The 19,180-nt window shown below is 35.1% G+C and overlaps 1 protein-coding gene across 2 annotated transcripts in view; it reads left to right on the forward strand.

The window, feature by feature from the left end:
- Nucleotides 1-19,180, forward strand: part of AK9 (adenylate kinase 9) — a 102,125-nt gene that overhangs the window by 50,591 nt on the left and 32,354 nt on the right. Inside the window, exons 19-26 of one of the 2 annotated variants that reach the window (XM_045524626.2) lie at nt 1,657-1,813; nt 2,639-2,753; nt 7,606-7,679; nt 7,957-8,115; nt 11,836-11,925; nt 12,396-12,596; nt 12,963-13,084; nt 16,655-16,867. In XM_045524626.2, coding sequence (XP_045380582.2) covers nt 1,657-1,813; nt 2,639-2,753; nt 7,606-7,679; nt 7,957-8,115; nt 11,836-11,925; nt 12,396-12,596; nt 12,963-13,084; nt 16,655-16,867 — 1,131 coding nt within the window. Of the gene's footprint in view, nt 1-1,656; nt 1,814-2,638; nt 2,754-7,605; nt 8,116-11,835; nt 11,926-12,395; nt 12,597-12,962; nt 13,085-16,654; nt 16,868-19,180 lie in introns of those variants that run through there. The other variant, XM_074368497.1, reaches the window with a different exon arrangement.

The raw sequence follows: 19,180 nt of genomic DNA on the forward strand, positions 1-19,180 counted from the left end.
AATTATTTTTCAGAAAAAAAATCAGATGAGATGGGGAGACTATAAATTATATACTGATTTTTTTGATTTTCGTGTCTTTGAAACTTGGACAGTAAAATTTTATTAACCACTTGTATTTCATTTTTCCAGTTTCATTGATATATGGTTGACATAAAACATCGTATTATTTTAGTGTGCAACATAATAATTTGATATATGTAAACATTGTGAAATGATTATTACAGTAAGTTACAGTGTGTATGTGTATGGTGAGAGCTTTTCTTAGCAACTTTCAAATATACAATACAGTATTAACAACTATAGTTACCATGCTGTACATTACATCCCTGGCACTTAATTATCTTGTAACTGGATGTTTGTATTGTCTAACCACTTCACTAGTTTCCTCCCACCTCCACCCCTGCCTGTGGCAACTACCAATCCGTTTTCTGTTTCTATGAGTTGGTTTTTCTGGATTCCACAAATAAATGAGATCATATAGTATTTGTCTTTCCCTGTCTAACTTGTCTAACTTTTTTCACTTATACTTCTCCCTCATGGCTTTTTTCCCACCCTAATTCTCTTATGTTAAACATTCAAAGTTTTTAAAATTCTATTTTTCAAAAGGCTCTTAATTCAGATGGAAATTCAAAAAGCAGATAATCTTAAATTCTGCATAGGCCAGAGGCTTACACCACTCCTCTCGAAATTTCTTTCCCTTTGACTTCTAACACTCTGTGATAACCTGATGGCGCAGAAACTTGTTTAAAACCTTCACAATTGGTGCACTCACAGATCCACATCACTAATCTCCATACTTGTATTGAAGCTATTGTTATTGCATGGCGGGTAGGGGAAAGTTTGACAGAACTCTCTAAGCACCTACAAGATTTGTTTTGAACCAGTTCCTTCCTACAGCTGTAAGTAACCATCTAAGTACCTCTTAGCTCTGAAAAGCAAAAGGGAAGTGAAGATCATTATCACTAAAAAAAGGCAAACTGGGCTAGGACCTTACTACTTAAAGAGTGGACCAGGGACCACTGTCACCCGGGAGCGTGTTAGAAATACAGACTCTTGGGCCCTATCCTAGGCTTTCTAAATCAGGATCTGGATTTTGTAATACTGAATAACACATGGCAACATGTAGTGTTACATTTATTTAATAAAGGCTTTTGCTTCCCTGTTCTTAATTTTTGTAAGTTACAGCTTTATTGCTTTAAATTTAAATCTCTCTTTTAAAACAAAGTGGCTCTTTTTTTTTTTTTATTCTGAAAGTCAGAAAAACCCAAACCTTCATTAAGGCCCACAAAAGTGGTATGTCAAGATAGCATCCGTCATAGTAAACAATCTTATGATTACCAAAGGGAAGAGGGTGGGAAGGCATAAATTTGGGAGCTTGAGATTTGTAAATATTATCTACATATTAAAAAAAAATAGATTAAAAAAACAAATTTCTTCTGTGTAGCACAGGGAACTATATTCAATATCTTGTAATAACCTTTAATGAAAAAGAATATGAAAACAAATCTATGTACGTATATGGATGACTGGGACATTGTGCTGTACACCAGAAATTGACACAACATTGTAAACTGACTATACTTCAATTAAAAAAAATGAGATAGTATCCTTGACTTGTGTAGTTATGATAGTAACATCAATGTGTCATTTTCACAGGTAGTTGAAGAAAACAAGAATAGGTTTCATGGTGCCCCAAAATATGGAGGATGGATACTGGACAACTGCCCTATTGTGAGAGAACTGTGGATGGTCTTAGCTGACAAAGGAATTCTACCTGATTTAGTCATCTGTTTATCAGACACAGAAAACAATGGTTGGTAAATATTTATCATGTCACTTTAAAGTGAAATTTTTATTGCTGATAATATTGTTAGTTAAAATGGAAAATGGAAAACTCTCTACCTTCCCTAGGTACAAATACCACCCCAGCAGTCCCTTCATGACCTAGAGGTACACAAAATGAGGCCACCTGAGTAGGCAGCCATGGATGGTGTGCTGGATCACTGGATGTTTCAGCAGGCCCTTATAATTATTTCTTGGAACTGAGAATTTAACTTCCCTCATCCCAGTCAGCACTAAAACTTCTAAATTAAAAATATGTAAATAAGGCTGAGGGCAAAACTATCTAGTAGTCCTTATTTACCTCAAATGGGAAATACTAACTATATAAATATAGCAAAACTAAATTTTAATTATTCTGTCACTTTGTATACAGCTATAGTAATCAAAACAGGATGGTACTGCCATAAAAGCAGACACATAGACCAATGGAACAGAACAGAGAGCCCAGAAAAAAACCCACACATATATGGTCAACTAATCTCTGATGAGAGGGGCCAAGAATATTCTGTCATTTTGCCTCTTAAGAAAAAATATATTTGAAAAGAGCTTCCAGAGTGAGAATCTATTATACTACCTCTTTTTATATTTTAGTTATTTTTGCCATGTCAATATATACCTTTTAAAAAGGATTTAAGTTGGTTTCTTAAAGAGTCTGGGCTCTAATTACATAAATACTTAAAGGAAAATATATTTGGATATAGGCAGAAATAATTTTTTATTGTTAATTTCTAAAATATATCTTACTATACTTTATAGAGCTTTAGAATTAATATTACTCTCTTTATCTGTATTTCAGGAAAATATTTGCTTAATAGACTGTATTTAGAGAATAAACCAGAAATTGACTCAAAGATTTTAGGAAGATTATTAGATGAACTACTAAAGAAAAAAAAAGAGGAAGAATCAGAAAGGTAAAATCTACCTGGCACAATAAAATAAGTTAATAAATGTCTTACAGTTGTTAAATATCTACTTATCATTCATATTTATGAAATATCTTTAATATAAAAATGGTGGTCTACTAACTAGATCCAATTCTAATTCTAAGAAAAACAGTAATTTCACAAATACTTCCAAAATCTCTAAAGTACAGAGCTGTGGATGTTTTCACAGCCCAAATCAAACAGTCTAAAGCAAACGTCTACTTTCAAAAGATACTGTAAAAAAATGAGCACAGGGAAGATATGTTTTTTTCTACCATATTTAACTATGACTTAAATAATTTTGCTAACTAGATTCCACAAATTAAAGAAATAATATGATAAAAAGTGAAAATACACTTGTGTGATATGACTAAAATCCAAAGACTAAGTTCTACATAAGAAAAGAACAAGACTAGCTATTTATAACTTACAGGTTCAACATCAAGAATTTATTTTCTAATCTGGGTGCAATGAAGAACTTTTCAAAATGTAAACACATATCCATATGTTCAAGGCTGGCGTCAAGACTAAACTTTAATTAACTATCAAGTTCTTCAGATTAGAAAATAAAGTATAAAAAAGGGGAGTGGCTTAATTTGCTAATTGTTCTTCCTTGCTGAAACATGCTCTTTAGATAGCAAAAATTATTTAATTTATCCACTGAGATTCCTAATTCTCCAAGTGATAAAGGCTGAGACATTCAAAAACTATATTTCTTTATATTAACCTATTAAACTTCCCACTATTGATGATGACACCTATAGGAGCTCTCTCAAATGCTATTTCCTTTTCCCCTTCAGATACTAGCAGTTTGAGCTGGCATTTAGGAGAACTCTTTAAACCCTCAAAATTATGGAGCTTGGGTAATTGTTGTGGGGTAAGGGATGGGGGATATATAACTGGTAAGTGTGCATCAGAGTATTTTTTTTCAGTGTTCATTGTTCACCTAAGTTGGCCATTCCTTTAGGAACTTAACACAAACATATATGAAGTATAATTTAGTTAGATTAGTTAATAAAACTATTGTTTATAACATTGACTAAAAGTATTTGTTAAGACAATAATTGCAAACTTAATTACATTTACTTTTAGCTCTTAAGTTGGAGCTACAATCTACTAAGATTTATGGGATTACCTAATTTTTTTCTCGCGTGTGAGAGTCACGTATTTGAGAACATACGAGGGTATTGACATAAGAGTAGAACAAAGCTCATGTGATTTCAATTTGTAAACTGGAGGTTTGCTACATTTTAAGTAGATTATAAGTTAAAATAAATATAACCTAAGATGTTTTTAAAGGAAAAAGAGATCTCCACTTTCTCCTAACTCTTAATTTTCACCTTCTTACCATGTGGAATTTTCTGAGCTGTCTCTATAATCAGTTTTTATTTCTTTTGAGTCTAAATTTTTACATCTTTATAAACTTCTTAATGGCAGAGAATTGCCCTTGAAGCAGGCTTTTCTACAGTTCTTATGTTCTTTGTAAAAATTCTTCATGAATATTTCAAAACATAACCATTTTTTTATACGTTGCAGAAAATGAAATTTAAAACAGTTGTAAAAGAAAAAGATGGTCAGAGACACATTTAAAGGCCTTGCAACTTGGTTGGAAAAGGGATAAAATTAACAGGATTAAGAATTATATCTTGGGGGGAGGGTATAGCTCAGGGGTAGAGTGTGTGCCTAGTATACATAAGGTCCTGGGTTCAATTCCCAGTTCCTGCATTAAAATAACTAAATAAACCTAATTACCTCCCCCCAAAACAAATAAACAAAAACAATAAATGAATAAATAAAATTTTTTAAAAAATAATTAAATCTTTGGCCAGATATCTACAGACATGCTGAATTCTCCAGATTTTCCAGCATCAATTTCTAAATGTGCCAGGCAAATGCAGGATAATTTCCGTTATCACTATTTGTCTTTGACCGGTCTGTCCAAGTGGTGTATATAAGTGGCTAGAAACTGGCAGCAAAATTTCTTCCTCCTTATTGTCAGGTCTCAGATTTTTAGCAGCAGGACACAGTATCCAGGTTTTGGATGAAGAAAATCTCACAAAAGAGCCCCACCTGAACTAAGTAGAAAGACTGCTGATTCACACAGAACCAAGTGGGGAAGGAATACAGAAACAGTACCCAGGAGTCTGGGTCTTGAACAAAGAGAATTTGAATTACACCAAGACTTCAGTCTGGATTGCAGAATTTAGAATACAGTGAAAGAACACCCCATATTAAGAAACACACCTGTGGGGAGGAGAGGTGTAGTAATGTCTTTGAAGAGAATATATATAAAGATTTTCAAAGGAAGGGGAAAAGAACACAAAGAACAATGACTATGAGACAATGACCAGCCTATAGAACAGTCTAAAGAAGACTACCCCAGGGTGGGCTGCTAATATGAATGGGCTCTACTTTACTTCACTGGTCCCCTGTTGGTGAGTATTTGATACAGTTTTTGATATTATTTTTAAAGACGCAGTCAACATTCTCATACATGTTTCTTTGTGCAGTAGTGTACCAATACCTGAGGGCTAAATTCCTAGATACAGAATTTCTAGGTCAAAGGTATACTCGTTTTAATCTTTAATAAATAATGTCTTTCTTCATCATATTACTAACTTTCCTCATACTTATCTTCACCATTAAGGCAGGTTTAGTGCTTCAACCCTAATGAAAAAACAGATTCCCTCAGAGAGCCCAGAAATAAACCCACCCACCTATGATCAATTAATCTTCGACAACCTATGAGCAAATTAATCTTCAGCAAGAATATACAATGGAAAAAAGACAGTCTCTTTGACAAGCAGTGTTGGGAAAACTGGACAGCTGCATGCAAATCAGTGAAGTTAGAACACTCTCTCAAACCTTACACAAAAATAAACTCAAAATGGCTTAAAGACTTAAACATAAGACAAAACACTATTACCTCCTAGAAGAGAACAAAGGCAAAACATTCTCTGATATAAATCATAGCAATTTTCTCCTGGGGCAGTCTACCTAGGCAGTAGAAATAAAAGCAAAAATACACAAATGGGACCTAATTACATTTATAAGTTTTTGCACAGCAAAGGAAACCATAAAGAAAATGAAAAGACAACCTACAGAGAAAATATTTGCAAATGATGCAACTGACAAAGGCTTAATTTTTAGAATATACAAACAGCTCATACAACTTAATAATAATAAAAAAAAAACCCAATCCAAAAATGGGCAGAAGACCTAAACAAACATTTCTCCAAAGATATACAAATGACCAATAGGCATATGAAAAAATGTTCAATATTGCTAATTATCAGAGAAATGCAGATCAAAAGTACAATGAGGTATCACCTCACACAAGTGAGAATGGCCATCATTAAAAAAATCCACAAATAACAAATGCTGGAGAGGGTGTGGAGAAAAGGGAACCCTCCTACGTTGTTGGTAAGAATATAGTTTGGTGCAGCCATTATGGAAACAGTATGGAAATTTTTTAAAAAACTAAAAATGGGCTCACCCTATGATCCAACAACCCCACTCCTGGGCATATATCTGGAAGAAACCCTAATTCAAAAAGATACACACACCCAATGTTCACAGCAGCACTATTTATAATAGCTAAAATATGGGAGCAACCTAAATGTCCATGAACAGATAACTGGATAAAGAAGTTGTGGTATATATATACAATGGAATGCTACTTTAAAAAAAGCCATTAAAAAAAGAATAAAATAATGCCATTTGCAGCAACATGGATGGACCTGGAGATCGTCATACTAAGTGAAGTAAGCCAGAAAGAAAGAAAAATATCATATGATACCACTTACAAGTAGAATCTGAAAAAAAAAAAAAAGACACAAATGTACTTACAAAACAGAGGCAAGACTCATAGACATAGAAAACAAACATGGTTACAGCTGGGAAAATGGTTGGGGAGAGAATAATTGGGTGTTTGGGATTTGTAGATACTAACTACTATATATAAAGTAGATAAACAACAAGGTCCTACTGTATATAGCACAGGGAACTATATTCAATACCTTGTAGTGGCCTATAATAAAGAATATGAAAAGGAATATATATGTGTAAATGAATCACTATGCTGTACATCAGAAATTAATGTACATTACAACATTGTAAATCAACTATACTTCAATTAAAAAAAAAACAGATTTCCTCCAGATACTTTAATTTCCATGTCCCAAGTCTCTTTAAATTTCATCATTACTATGTTAAAAAAAATCAGAAAATGATTTTTCTGATTACAAAGATAAATTTACAGATTTTCTGTGTATTCATATAAAAATTTTTTTAAAGTGAAAAATGTGAAATAAATTTAAAAACTCTCAGAATGCCACCATTCAGGGATAATTACTATTAACAGTTTGATTCATTTTCTTCTAGTCCTTTAATGATCATCTATATACATTTTAAATACAAAATTAAAATTGTATTAGACATAGTTTTATATTATACTTTTTTTCACTTAACACTATATTGTGAACATTTCTCATTTAATCAGAGGGAAAATGGTACAAATTCTCCCATTCACCTTCTCAACTTGGAGTTAGACAATCTGCTACTCATTTTTCTAGGTTTCCTAGTTAATAGCCAAAATTCTTCAAAGAACATTTCAACTTTTCTTACCAAAAAAGGCATGAAACAAACAAATTTTTAAAAACCCTGAAAATTAACTGGCTTCAATATACTAAATTAAACATTTACGTTGTAAAGTAAAAAGTACAGTGAGTATTATAAACAATTTACTCTTTATTTTTACCATTATAGACCTTACATTCTATAATATTGTGAGGTATCTGAATTCCCAAAGATAATTAAATTTTGGACGTTTTCATTTCAGAAAAGCTGCAGAAGAACAGAGACTGAAGGAAGAAAATCAAAGGCTGTTGGAAACAATGAATGCAAAAGCAAAAGGCAAACACAAAATTGATGTGATTCATAATGTGTCATTTGATTTTGTATTGGGACTTCTCTCTGCATTTCCTCTTGGAATGAATCCTTGGGCTGGTGTTCCCATAGCACTCTGAGCATATGACTATAATCCTTTCCCACTACGTTTTAATAGATAAGAGAGAGAGAGTGTGTATCTGTCTCCCATGTTAAACCCCATGCTCAAGGAGAGCAGGGGCCATTCCCAGTTAAATATTTGTTGACCTAAACTAAGTAATTTATTTCTTCTCATTTTTTCTAAAAACGGAAGAAACCGAAGCCGAAGCTGAAGAGGAGATTGAAGGTGAGGAGTCTGAACTTCATGAAGGGTCTGTGGCCGGTGAGGTAGCCAAGGAGACCGGGGGGTCCTTACCTGAGGAACCTGATGTGTTCGAGCTCCCTGGAACTGAACACGAATCAGGTTAGACTTCACTGAGGCTCATGTCCTTAATTCCGCTCCTGTCCATTGGCATGCTTGTGTGTGCATGTTTGTGTGTATGTGTCTAATGTTAATAAAATGGAAGCAGGCTTAAGAATAGAGAGATGTGCCCCAGAGCGCAGCCCGTTAGTCCAGATCACGTAGCTTGAAGTGCGGTAGGAAAGCCGAGTCTGCTATGCCCTGGTGCTGCTGCTCGGGAGCAGGGCCTGCTGTGTGATTTGTGGGGCACAGTGTTCAAAAAGCAGGGAAAAAAGAGCCATTAAAGGCCTGAAAATACAAAGCTCTTTCTTTTCTTCCATGGTCTCTCTCTTAACATGTCATAGTACTTTTTATTTTCTATTTAAGGTCATTCTAAGCGAAAAACAATGGAAATTTTAGGTTCTTAGCATGAATTTTGCTGTTCATCTTTATGTTATGCAATGCCACTGTTAAATGCAGACATAAGAGCACGTAATTCATGTGCAGAATCACTGAAGCTGCACAATTTGTATTTTGCAGCTTGTACATGCATATGTATTTCATTCTTATCAGAAAACTAAGTCAGTCTCAGGCACAAAGCTAACTCAACTTCTTATTTCACTTCTTAATATACATGTTTTCTGCTAGCACTCTACTGTTAGCTTCCTAATGATTTAGGAAAGACTGAAAGGAAAAGGATCTCTGGGCTGCCCTCTTTTCCTTTCTTTCTACGTCATCACTTTCAGTCTAAGTGTTTAGCTAATACAAGAAAGTAACATGAGTAAGAAAGGGTGTGATGAGATTCCTTGGTCATTCACGTCTGTTTGATTGCCATCACCTTCATTATGCATCTGGAACAAGTTCTGGTTCAAAGGGAAACCATGGTCTCTCAGGTCTGTCAGCATCCTTCCCTCCCCAACCACTCAGTCACACTTACTCCCACATATTGTGGGTCCCCTGGAGTTCCATGCTCCTGTTGGGGCGTCAGAAACACTCATGAGAATGAGATGGCAAATAATGGCAGACACAGATAAGGCATCTCTCTGCTCACACATGTGCTCTATTATCCCTTTGGAATCCCTCTGAATTTTGCTTACAAAACTCAGTCCAAAGGTAAAATTATTTAAAATTTCAAAATGACAATCAAAGAGCATTAACTAAATACGAGGCCATTCTGAGTGAGAGATCCAGGGCAACAGCACAGGTTGTACACCTATGAAGCCAGCCTTTCTCAGAGGTCCAGTTTGGTGGGTTGGCAGGGCAGGAAGGCGTCTGTGAGCAACGAAAGTCACTCTCAGGACTGGAGAGTGAGTTAAAGCAGATTTTTTATATCTCATGCTGAGGAACACATTTTTTCCTTTGGAGTTTGTCTTCTACCTTGGTCCACAAGGTAATCATTATCTCTGTCAAGTGAGATGACTAAAGTCTCATTTCAATCCTGTTGTCACTCTAGCCTTGTTAGAATGGAATGATGTGTATTGCTTAGAATTGATATTTTAAAGGGCAATAACCTATGTATTTGGAGGCTGGTTAATCACTTAGCTCATTCCCAATTTTTTTCTCTTTATATACTGGTTAGGTATAAGCCAATTTACATGGAACTTGTAAAAACATGAACTTAGAGTAACCACTGGCTAAAATCACAGTGCTTCATTCCAGGCACTTCGTGGACAATAGTCAGCTATTAAAAGGGATCGGGAAATTCATCCATTCCTTCAATGAATCTTTATTGAATTTCTTCTAAGTGCCAAGCAAAGCAACAGGCACTTGCCCTACATATTAGGGACTCAGCAGTGATCAAGACAGTTAAGGTCCCTACCCTCAAGGATCTGTCATCCTATCGGGTGAGAAACAAGGATAAACAAATAAATTGGATAATTTCAAATTGTGTTAAGTGCTGTGAAGAAAATCTATGAAGGCACTAAAGCAGTGCCTTGGATATAGTAGGTGTTCAATATATGTTTGTTTAATGAATGAGCAAGGTAGAGACCATGGGGGTGGTTTAGAAAAAACACCAAATTTAACAATAATAGACCTTGTTGTTGTTGTTGATGTTGTTGTTTTGTTGTTGACTTCTCCCTGAATGGAGCAGGTGGAGTAGGGTAACCAACAGGAAGGGTAAATAGAGTGTTTATAAGAACCATCCTTCTCCCCCAACACACACTCTACACACATACACCCCTTTCACTCAAACTTCTTGCCAGGTACTCTCAGATATAGACCTGAAGTTCAAGCTAATGTGCATCAACCTGGTTCAACTTACGATATTTAGTGCTATCTTATATGGCTCTTCTGGAATGAGGCTGGATCTTCTTCATCCCCAACTATTGTGTTCTCTGATTAAGCCAGAGAAGCTGAGACAGTTTAGAATTTTCTGTATATTCTTGGTGCTCTTGTCTTTCTTGTGGTTTATGCTTTTCTTTAGGTAATTGAGCACCTTATAATTATAATTAAACATGCTGCCACCGGGTCAGCCCTAGGCTTATCCCCTTCTGCTTCTTGCTTTCTTGAGTATTAGACGTTAAAGATTCTGTAGAAAGAGGACCCAACTCTTACTTTAACTAACTTAGAGGACAGTTTCCGCAGTGTTTCAGAATGGCAGAATGGCTACATTTATATACATTAAATATGTATATATATGTTTGGTCTACACAAAAGTTGTGTCTCAGAACTAGGAGAGACTATGGGGTAAGAAGATAGATAATTAGTCCTTCCTTCCCTGACACTGTCTATGCTAGATCTATATGTGGAGCATGTCTTAAATCATCCAGGAAGACAGCTTTTGATCTATATCATCAACAGTGATGTTAGTTGAGATTCACCTCAGTTTCACCATGTCTGCACCCACAGCTGGGACTTTGGTGTATCATCGCCTTCGTTGACACCTTATGATATATCTTCACAGGTATCTCAATAAGAAGTTAAAAGAACTGTCAGGCAGTCCTAGTCTGATGCCGTGTGGACAGAAGTTTTAATAATATTTAACATTAATTATCAGTTAAAATCTTATGTACCAATTATTATTCTGGTCAATGTCCTTTTGTATATTTAAGAATATTCTTCATTTTCTGCCTTACACTATTAGGTATTTTTATGCCATGCTGAAGCCAAGCAATGGGCTTCTATGCCCACAGTGCAGAAAGCCGAACTCTGACAGTGGGTGTTTGCAGCAAAGTAAGAGTTTATTGCAGGGTGCCAAGCAAGGCAGTAGGAGACAAGCCTCGGGTCCACTCTAACTTGGTTTTTGAGTTAGGGATTTTTTAAGGGGAAGAACAAAGAAACTGGAGTTAGTCATCATCTTGTAACATTTCTTGATCATGGTTTTGGGAGGCAGGGTGCCTACTGCTTACAAGTCTCTAGTCTGGTGGTCCATGAGCTAGGAGTCTGTGAGCTTTTCTTGCCCTGGAGAAACAACCTGAGTTTGTATAATGATGTTATCAACAGCAGCAATTTTAGCCCTCTGACTCTGATTGATTAGTATTCAGAAAGCACAGAATTGAGGTCAGAGAGAATAAGGAAGGGGATGAAGTTTTGGGTAGAGAAGGTCAATAAACTCAGCAGGAGAACTCTGCTTTAGGGGGACTCAGTTTCAATACTTTACCTAACAAGAACTGTATTTTCAACTAGACATAGTCTATACAGTTTAAATCATTTTGAAATTTTCTTTGTGCCAAAACTATCATAAAGGAACAATGTTTTAAAATTCAAACACTAATTATTAGTTGCTGTTGTTGTTTTTTTAAGTATCTGAACCTGCTGAGGATATTACAGTTGGAACAGAAATTCCAAAAGGATCCAAAGAGGACCTGGCAACTCAAGAATTATTTGAAACAGGTTAGATTATAAAATAAAAGCAATAAGTGCATAAAAGTGCTCTTCATATTCTCATACAATTGTAGGCATAGTACCAACTTATTACTTATTTCTTACTATATTGTATGCCAGTTGATATGTGTTATTTAGCTTATTATATTAAAAATGTATCTAGCCAACTTACAATGCTGTTTTTCCATCAAATTTTATTTTATACATTTTATCAACAGTTAAAGTTGCTATGTGAAATTCATATTAATTATCCAAAGGATTTAGGTTTTATTTATGAGTAATAATTCATCTATAGCCAATACAAGGAAAAAAGGAGAGTTAAAATATGAATTAATGAATGTATATTATTACTTAGAACACTAAGTTTATTTCTTTTAAATGTTTTAAAAGTATTATAAAGTATAAATTATTTTGTCAATATGACTAAAGATATAATATTTGAAGGCCCTTTTATCTTTCCTTTAACCATTATTGAAAAGTTGTACTACCTGAGTTTCCAGAAGATGCTTATCCTGATGTTCCTGAAATGGAGCCAATTAAAGAGAAGATCACATTTTTCACCTTTGCCTGGAAACTGCTGGAAACAACAATCAATGACTCTTCTGCTCAAATTTTACACTTGGAGATTGCTGACAAAACTCCAGAGGAACTACTTCAAAAAGTGGTTGAGACTATGGAAAGTAAGGACAGTCTGTAAGCATAAGATTTATTGTCATGAGCAGGTAATATTATTAAAAATCTTGTGAAAGTTTAAAGCTTTTCTTGATGGTTTATGAAGAAAAACATTCAATATACCAAGGTGAATATTTAAAATATTTAACAACTCATAGCGCAATCTCTCATAGCTCAGAATAGCTGCAAGGCACTAACAGTGCTGGCCAAAGTGGCCAGCTGTCACTTAAAGAGTTTGTAAAGGCCTATTTGTATATACATTTAAGCTAAGAGATCAGTCATTATAATTGATTTTCCTAATCTTTGACTTCTGTAATATGCTAATACGCTTTTATCCTAAAAAAAAAAATCTTCCTCAATTTTTTTTTTAATAGAACCTTTTCAGTATGCTGGCTGGGAGTTAACTATGGAAGATTATGATGAAGAAACAGAAGATTATCAGGCCGAGGCTGACGCTGATGAGGAGCTAGAAGAGGAAGAAGAGGACGAGGAAGAGGTACAAGTCTTTAGTTACTGCTCACTTACAGCGGTCGCATCACTGAAAGTGCACATATCCAGAGTGGTAACTGGCACTTTTAAACTCCAAGAAAATAACAGGGATCTTCAAGTTTATAAACATTTTCAACACACTTCACTTCCACCCAGCTTTACTTGACCCCTGAAATGCCAGGGCTACTTAGGCAGTATATTATAGCCATGAAAAAAGAAAAGGGAAATCTTTACATATTTTTTCCATGTAAAGGTATATAGGTATTAGAGGCAGAACTATTTTATAAATTTAACAAAAGTGATTGTTTTATGTAAAGTATAGCAGTGGCATCTTTGAGAGGCTGCTCGCATGGTAACAATGAATAGTTTTCTCAAACTGGAACAGCTCTACTTGTTGTTCCTAAAACTAAAACTAAAATTTGTTTTAGGCACCTATCTACTCTCTTGGCGACACGATTTTTGATAATCATTCTCGACTATGGCCTCCTAGTTCAGGCATCTATCAACAATAAGATAGGAAGTGATTCTTTTAATTTGGGGCTTTATCAATAAAACAAAATAATGTATCAAAGTTAAATATTCAGTTGTAGGTTTTAACTTATTGCTGCTTAACTTAAACCCAAATATATGTATGTCAAACAACAAATGTTATGCAGTATGGTTCTGATAACAGCTTCTGGTGCTTTATTGCTAAGGAACTGCTGGCACCTTCAGTCAGGGAGGCCAAAGAATGTGGGTTTTGTCCCACTTCTATTCAGATTCTGCAGTCATCTCTCTGCCATTCTTCTGTGTCCCACTCTGATCTGCAAGAGAAAAGGGTGGTGTCTTTCTTGTATCTGCAGACAATTCTCAGGCTATCTGTGATATACAAAACGTGTATTTTTAACTGTGATATCCATTGATAGTAGAGTCTTTTCCTTTCTAATTTACAACACAAATCAGTTTTACCTGCTTGATTAGCGTCCTAAGTCTGCATAACAAAGGACTATAAACAAGAAAGCTTAAAACAACACAAATTTATTCTCTCATGGTTCTTGAGGCCAGAATTCTGAAATCAAGGTTTTGACAGGATATAAAGATAGAGTATTCTCTTGTTCCTAGATCAAAATTTCTAAGGATGTGCTCCGATGACTCCTGGCAGCCATGTCTGCCTTATTTGGAAAAAGCAATTGGCAGATGTGATTAAGGATCTCAAGAGGGTATATCATCATTCGTTATCCAGGTGGTCCCTAAATCCAAGTGACAGGTGTCCTTAGAAAAGAAGGAGAAGACACGGAAGAGAAGGCCATGTGTAGACAGAGAGGCAGAAACTGAAGTTAAGCAACCACAAGCCAAGGACTATCTGGAGCCACCAGAAGTTACAAGGTGATGAAGGCCTCTCCCCAGAGCCTTCAGAGGGAGCATGGCTCTGCCAACACCTTGTTTTCAGAATTCTGGCCTCAAGCAAACACTAATCAAAAAAGAAGAAGAAATGGCATTCTAAATATCAGTACAAGTAGAATACAAGGAAAAATACATTAAAACAACAACATAAAAAGATACTTCATGCTATCAGAGATAACCTAGCTGGGCACTAAAGTGGTACAGACAGATTATAATCAGTAAGAACTATTGCAATAGGGAAGGGTCCAGTGTGACCTGAACTCCCATTTAGACCGAGGCGAATGGACATTTTAAAGGGAGAATGAGGGAGTAGGGAGAGGGGCAAGAAGGTGCCCTGTTGAGTCAAGGAAATGAAAAATTGTAGAAGGTTAACTAGTGTAAATGCAATTAGGCCAGCTGTGTCAGCTTGCTGGCATTTACTCCCATTAGAGTCTGTCCTCCCACAGAGGCCCTGTGTTCAAGTGTCAGCTGGAATTGGCAGTAGATTTTTTTTTAGCAGTGTTGAACTATCTCAGGCAGACTTTTAAGGGGGAGTAGGATCATTTTAGGGATGTGGCCTTGAGCTGTTGAAAACTGTTACTGTTTAAGTCCTTTTTTCCCCCAGCTTTATTGAGATATAATTGACATATAACATTGTGTAAGTTTTTGTTATACAGCCTTCATTTTTATTTGCTGTCTGGCAACCATGCTTTAAGTGCACTTACTGAAAAACAAGAAAGACCAGAATAGTTAATTAAGCATTCAATTTAAGAACCTAGAAAAAAGGCACAAAATATACCAAAAGAAAGTAGAAAGAAGGAGATTAAAGGCAAAAATTAATGAGTAGGAAAACAAGACCAAATAAAAACAGGAGGTCTAATTGCAAAAAATGAAAAGTTGGTTCACTGGCGGAGGCGATAAAATACACAAACTTGTGTCAAGTAGAATCAGGTAAAAAGAAGAAGCGATAAACAACATTTGAAACAAATGAGTATATAATCAGATTCTTAAAAACAGGGGTTTTTTTAATTATAAGAACTTTATACTAATAAATTTTAAAGTCAGGATGAAAAGGATTTTCAGAATATGGATTACTAAAATTTTCTTGGGACGAAAGATAAAAGCCAAGCAAACAAAAATAGTTGTGGAGAGTTACAGGACCTTTCTTATTACTTAGATAATTCCTATGTTATTTAAATCTTCCACGTCATGGAAAAAGATCAGTACTTTCCAGCTCATGTTGAAGCTTCCATAACCCTGATACAAAAACTGAACCAGAATAAAACAAGAAAAGTTGAGATTAATCTTTTTTTTTGTACCTTTATAGAAAGTTGTTTATTATATCTTGTTTGGGGGGAAAAAAGTGTGCATGTTGTAGAATAATCAGGTAAAGTATTATTCCATTGGTATTTTTTAAATATAATATATTTGTTCCTGAATGTATGTCTATTTTTAGATGTTGATATGTAGAATATACTTAGAAAAAGGGGTCTGGAAGGATACACACAAAACTATTGAGTGTTAATATAGTATTGGAAGGGAAAAGGTGAGAGGAGATTTTCACTCTTTATACATTGTGGTATGTTTTGAGTATTTTTACAATAGGCATGCATTGTATAACACAGAAAATTATTTTTTAATGTGCTTTGACTGCTTCAAATAAATTGCAAGAGTCCTTAAAGGACTTTACACACAGTTTCTTTATCTGTCACAAATGAAATACATTGCACGTTTCCAACTGAACAGAATATTTCCAAATTATTTAATTATATATCCACTGAGCAGGAAACAAAGCAAATCCTGAAGCATCTCCCATTTTATTTTCTATGGGTAAGAAGTTATGACCCTGACTCAGCTTTTACTTCTTGGAAATAATTTTATTTTACAAACTGGCCTCACAATGACCCTGCACCAGCACATCCTGGTGTTTTTCATCACACCTTTGTCAGTAGAGGGCTGGAGACACCTTCGTTCTCAGTGCTGCTTTATTTTCTTTATAAAATAAAGGTGCTTGAGATGTGAACTCAGAGGGATATGAGAAACTGGTTTTTTAATTAATTAAAATATATAAGAACTGGCCTTTTGTGGATAGTTTTAAAGGTGTATTGTTATGGATTAAATACTATTCAAGATGCATTATTTTTTTAATCCCTCTTTAGTGCTGCATGAAAACATTTTTTAATCGTGTTCTCCAAACTTTGAATAATATTTCTAGAATGAAGACAGAATTAAAGAGAAGAAAAGGCACTTGGGAGATACAAAGCATTTTTGTCCAGTGGCTCTCAAAGAAAACTTCATCCTACAACCAGGCAGCGTAGAAGAAGCAGCTAAATATCGAGAAAGGATCTACTACTTTTCAAGTCCTGAGGCTAAAGAAAAGTTTTTGGAGCAACCTGAGGTGTACGTGGCTCATGAAGAACCATTAAAGGTGAAAACAATATGCCCATCCTAACGATTGTTCCTGTGTACTTTTTAGGGACTTATTACCGACATCCATTATTTTACTCAATAGTGAAGTCCCCAATCTAATATAATAATGCTGTGGAAATAGCTAAGTTCCAAGAACAGCTTTTTGGAATAAAAACTAATTGCTCTATTTTGATTTCTTCAGTAATACCTTGTGTCAAACCAGTTGATATCTTTTTAGCTGAAGAAGAAAGACACAGCTGAATTTATTGCTTATAAATTTATTGAATTTATTTTATTGCTTAATCATTTTGAAGTACCATTATAACATCTAGTTCTTGTTAGACATTTTTCACACAGCATTTTTATATGTGATTTTGCCATTGTGGATATGAAATAGTACGTAGGAAATCTTTGGGCGTGTCATCCTTTGTTTCTCTTAATTATTTGATTAGTATAATTCCCTAGAATGGGATTATAAGATCAAAGTATATAAATTCCAATATATTATCACAACTTTCAATAATACCAATGCCTTATTAAACAGAACATATAGAACACAGTTTAAACTCCTGTGGATAATTTGGGCTATTTTCATGGACCTCAGTTTATATATGGTGCCCATGGAGACTATCGAAGTACACAAATGGTTGTTCCTCTTGCCCTGCTGGTGACGTGAGTCACTTAGGAATGTGGCCTTTTGTCTTCTTTTGGTGCTTTGCTTTCCTGTTAGTCTGTTTCACTGCTTGTGATCTATTGCCTTGTTTTACATGTATCCCACTGGACAGGAGCCTGAAATCTTGATAGTGATTCCACTGTTTTTCTGCAGAGTATTATGTATCTACATCCCTTTACTTCATAACTACTTGAATACGCTCTGAATTCCATACAGCTCTAGATTGCTAGAGGTTTAACCTGTGGTTGAGTGAGGTGTTTACAGCAATTTCACCACTGAGGGATTTAAAATGTGACCCTAAGGTATGGTGTGAGATTGCGCCTACATAACTTCGTATCACTCTATTTTCATTATTCACTATTCTGCTTTTCATTAATTTCTTTTTCTCAAGGGATGCATCAATTGACTTTAATCTTATCACACGACCAATTTTTCTTATTGAATTATAATTGGCATACAATATTATACTAGTTTCAGGTGTACAACATAGTGGTTTGACATTTATGTATATTGTGAAACAGATCACCAAGATAAATCTAGTAACCCTCTGTCACCATATAAAGTTACTACAATATTGTTTCCTATCTTCCCTATGCTGTATGTTACATCACGCGACATATTTATTTTATGGCTAAAAGTTTGTACCTCTTAATCCCCTTTACCTATTTCTCCCATCTCCCCATCCCACATCCCCTCTGGCAACCACCAGTTTGTTCTCTGTGTCTATGAGTCTGTTTCTGTTTTGTTATGTTTATTTCCTTGTTTTGGTTTTTAGATTCCACATATAAGTGAAATAATACAATATTTGTCTGTCTCTGTCTGACTTATTTCCTTTAGCATGGACCCTCTAGGTCCATCATGTTGTCACAAGTGGCAAGATTTCATTCTTTTTATGGCTAATATTCCAGTGTGTGTATGTCTATATGTGTGTGTGTGTGTGTGTGTGTGTGTGTATGTTTGTACCACATCTTCTTTAACCATTCGTCTGTCAACAGACATTTAGGTTGCTTCCATATCTTATGTATTATAAATAATTCCGGGATGAACATAGTGGTAAATATATAATTTCTAATTAGTGTTTTCATTTTCTTCAGATAAAAACCCAGAAGGAGAATTGCTGGATCACAAGAAAGTTCTATTTTTAGTTTTCTGAGGAACCTCCATGCTGTTTTCCATAGTGGCTACACCAATTTACAGTCCCACCAACAGTGCATGAGGGTTCCCTTTTCTCCACATCCTCACCAATACTTGTTTCATGTCTTTTGAGTAATAATCATTCTGACAGGTGTAAGATGATAGCTCACTGTGGTTTCGATTTGCATTTCCATGATAATTAGTGATGTTGAGTATCTTTTCATTTCATGCCCAATATACCTAATGATGAAATTCAACTGACTATGGAATCAGTTCCACGGGAAGCACATAAACTGAGAGTGATGAAGGGTGCTCACCCGGAGAGGAATCCAGATATAATTAACAGAAGAGTGAATAAATGCTGAGTAGCAAAATCAACAAATGTTTACATCATGGTCTTCCTCTTGTTTTTGTGGGTTTTTCATACCCTTGGTTTGCTGAAACACATTTTCAACTAACTTTCTTCATATCTGAAAATGTCGTTATTTGATTCTTATATACGTTTGATAATTGGTATGGGCATAG

Source organism: Camelus bactrianus, chromosome 8 (genome assembly GCF_048773025.1).
Source record: "Camelus bactrianus isolate YW-2024 breed Bactrian camel chromosome 8, ASM4877302v1, whole genome shotgun sequence".
Lineage (NCBI taxonomy): Eukaryota > Metazoa > Chordata > Mammalia > Artiodactyla > Camelidae > Camelus > Camelus bactrianus.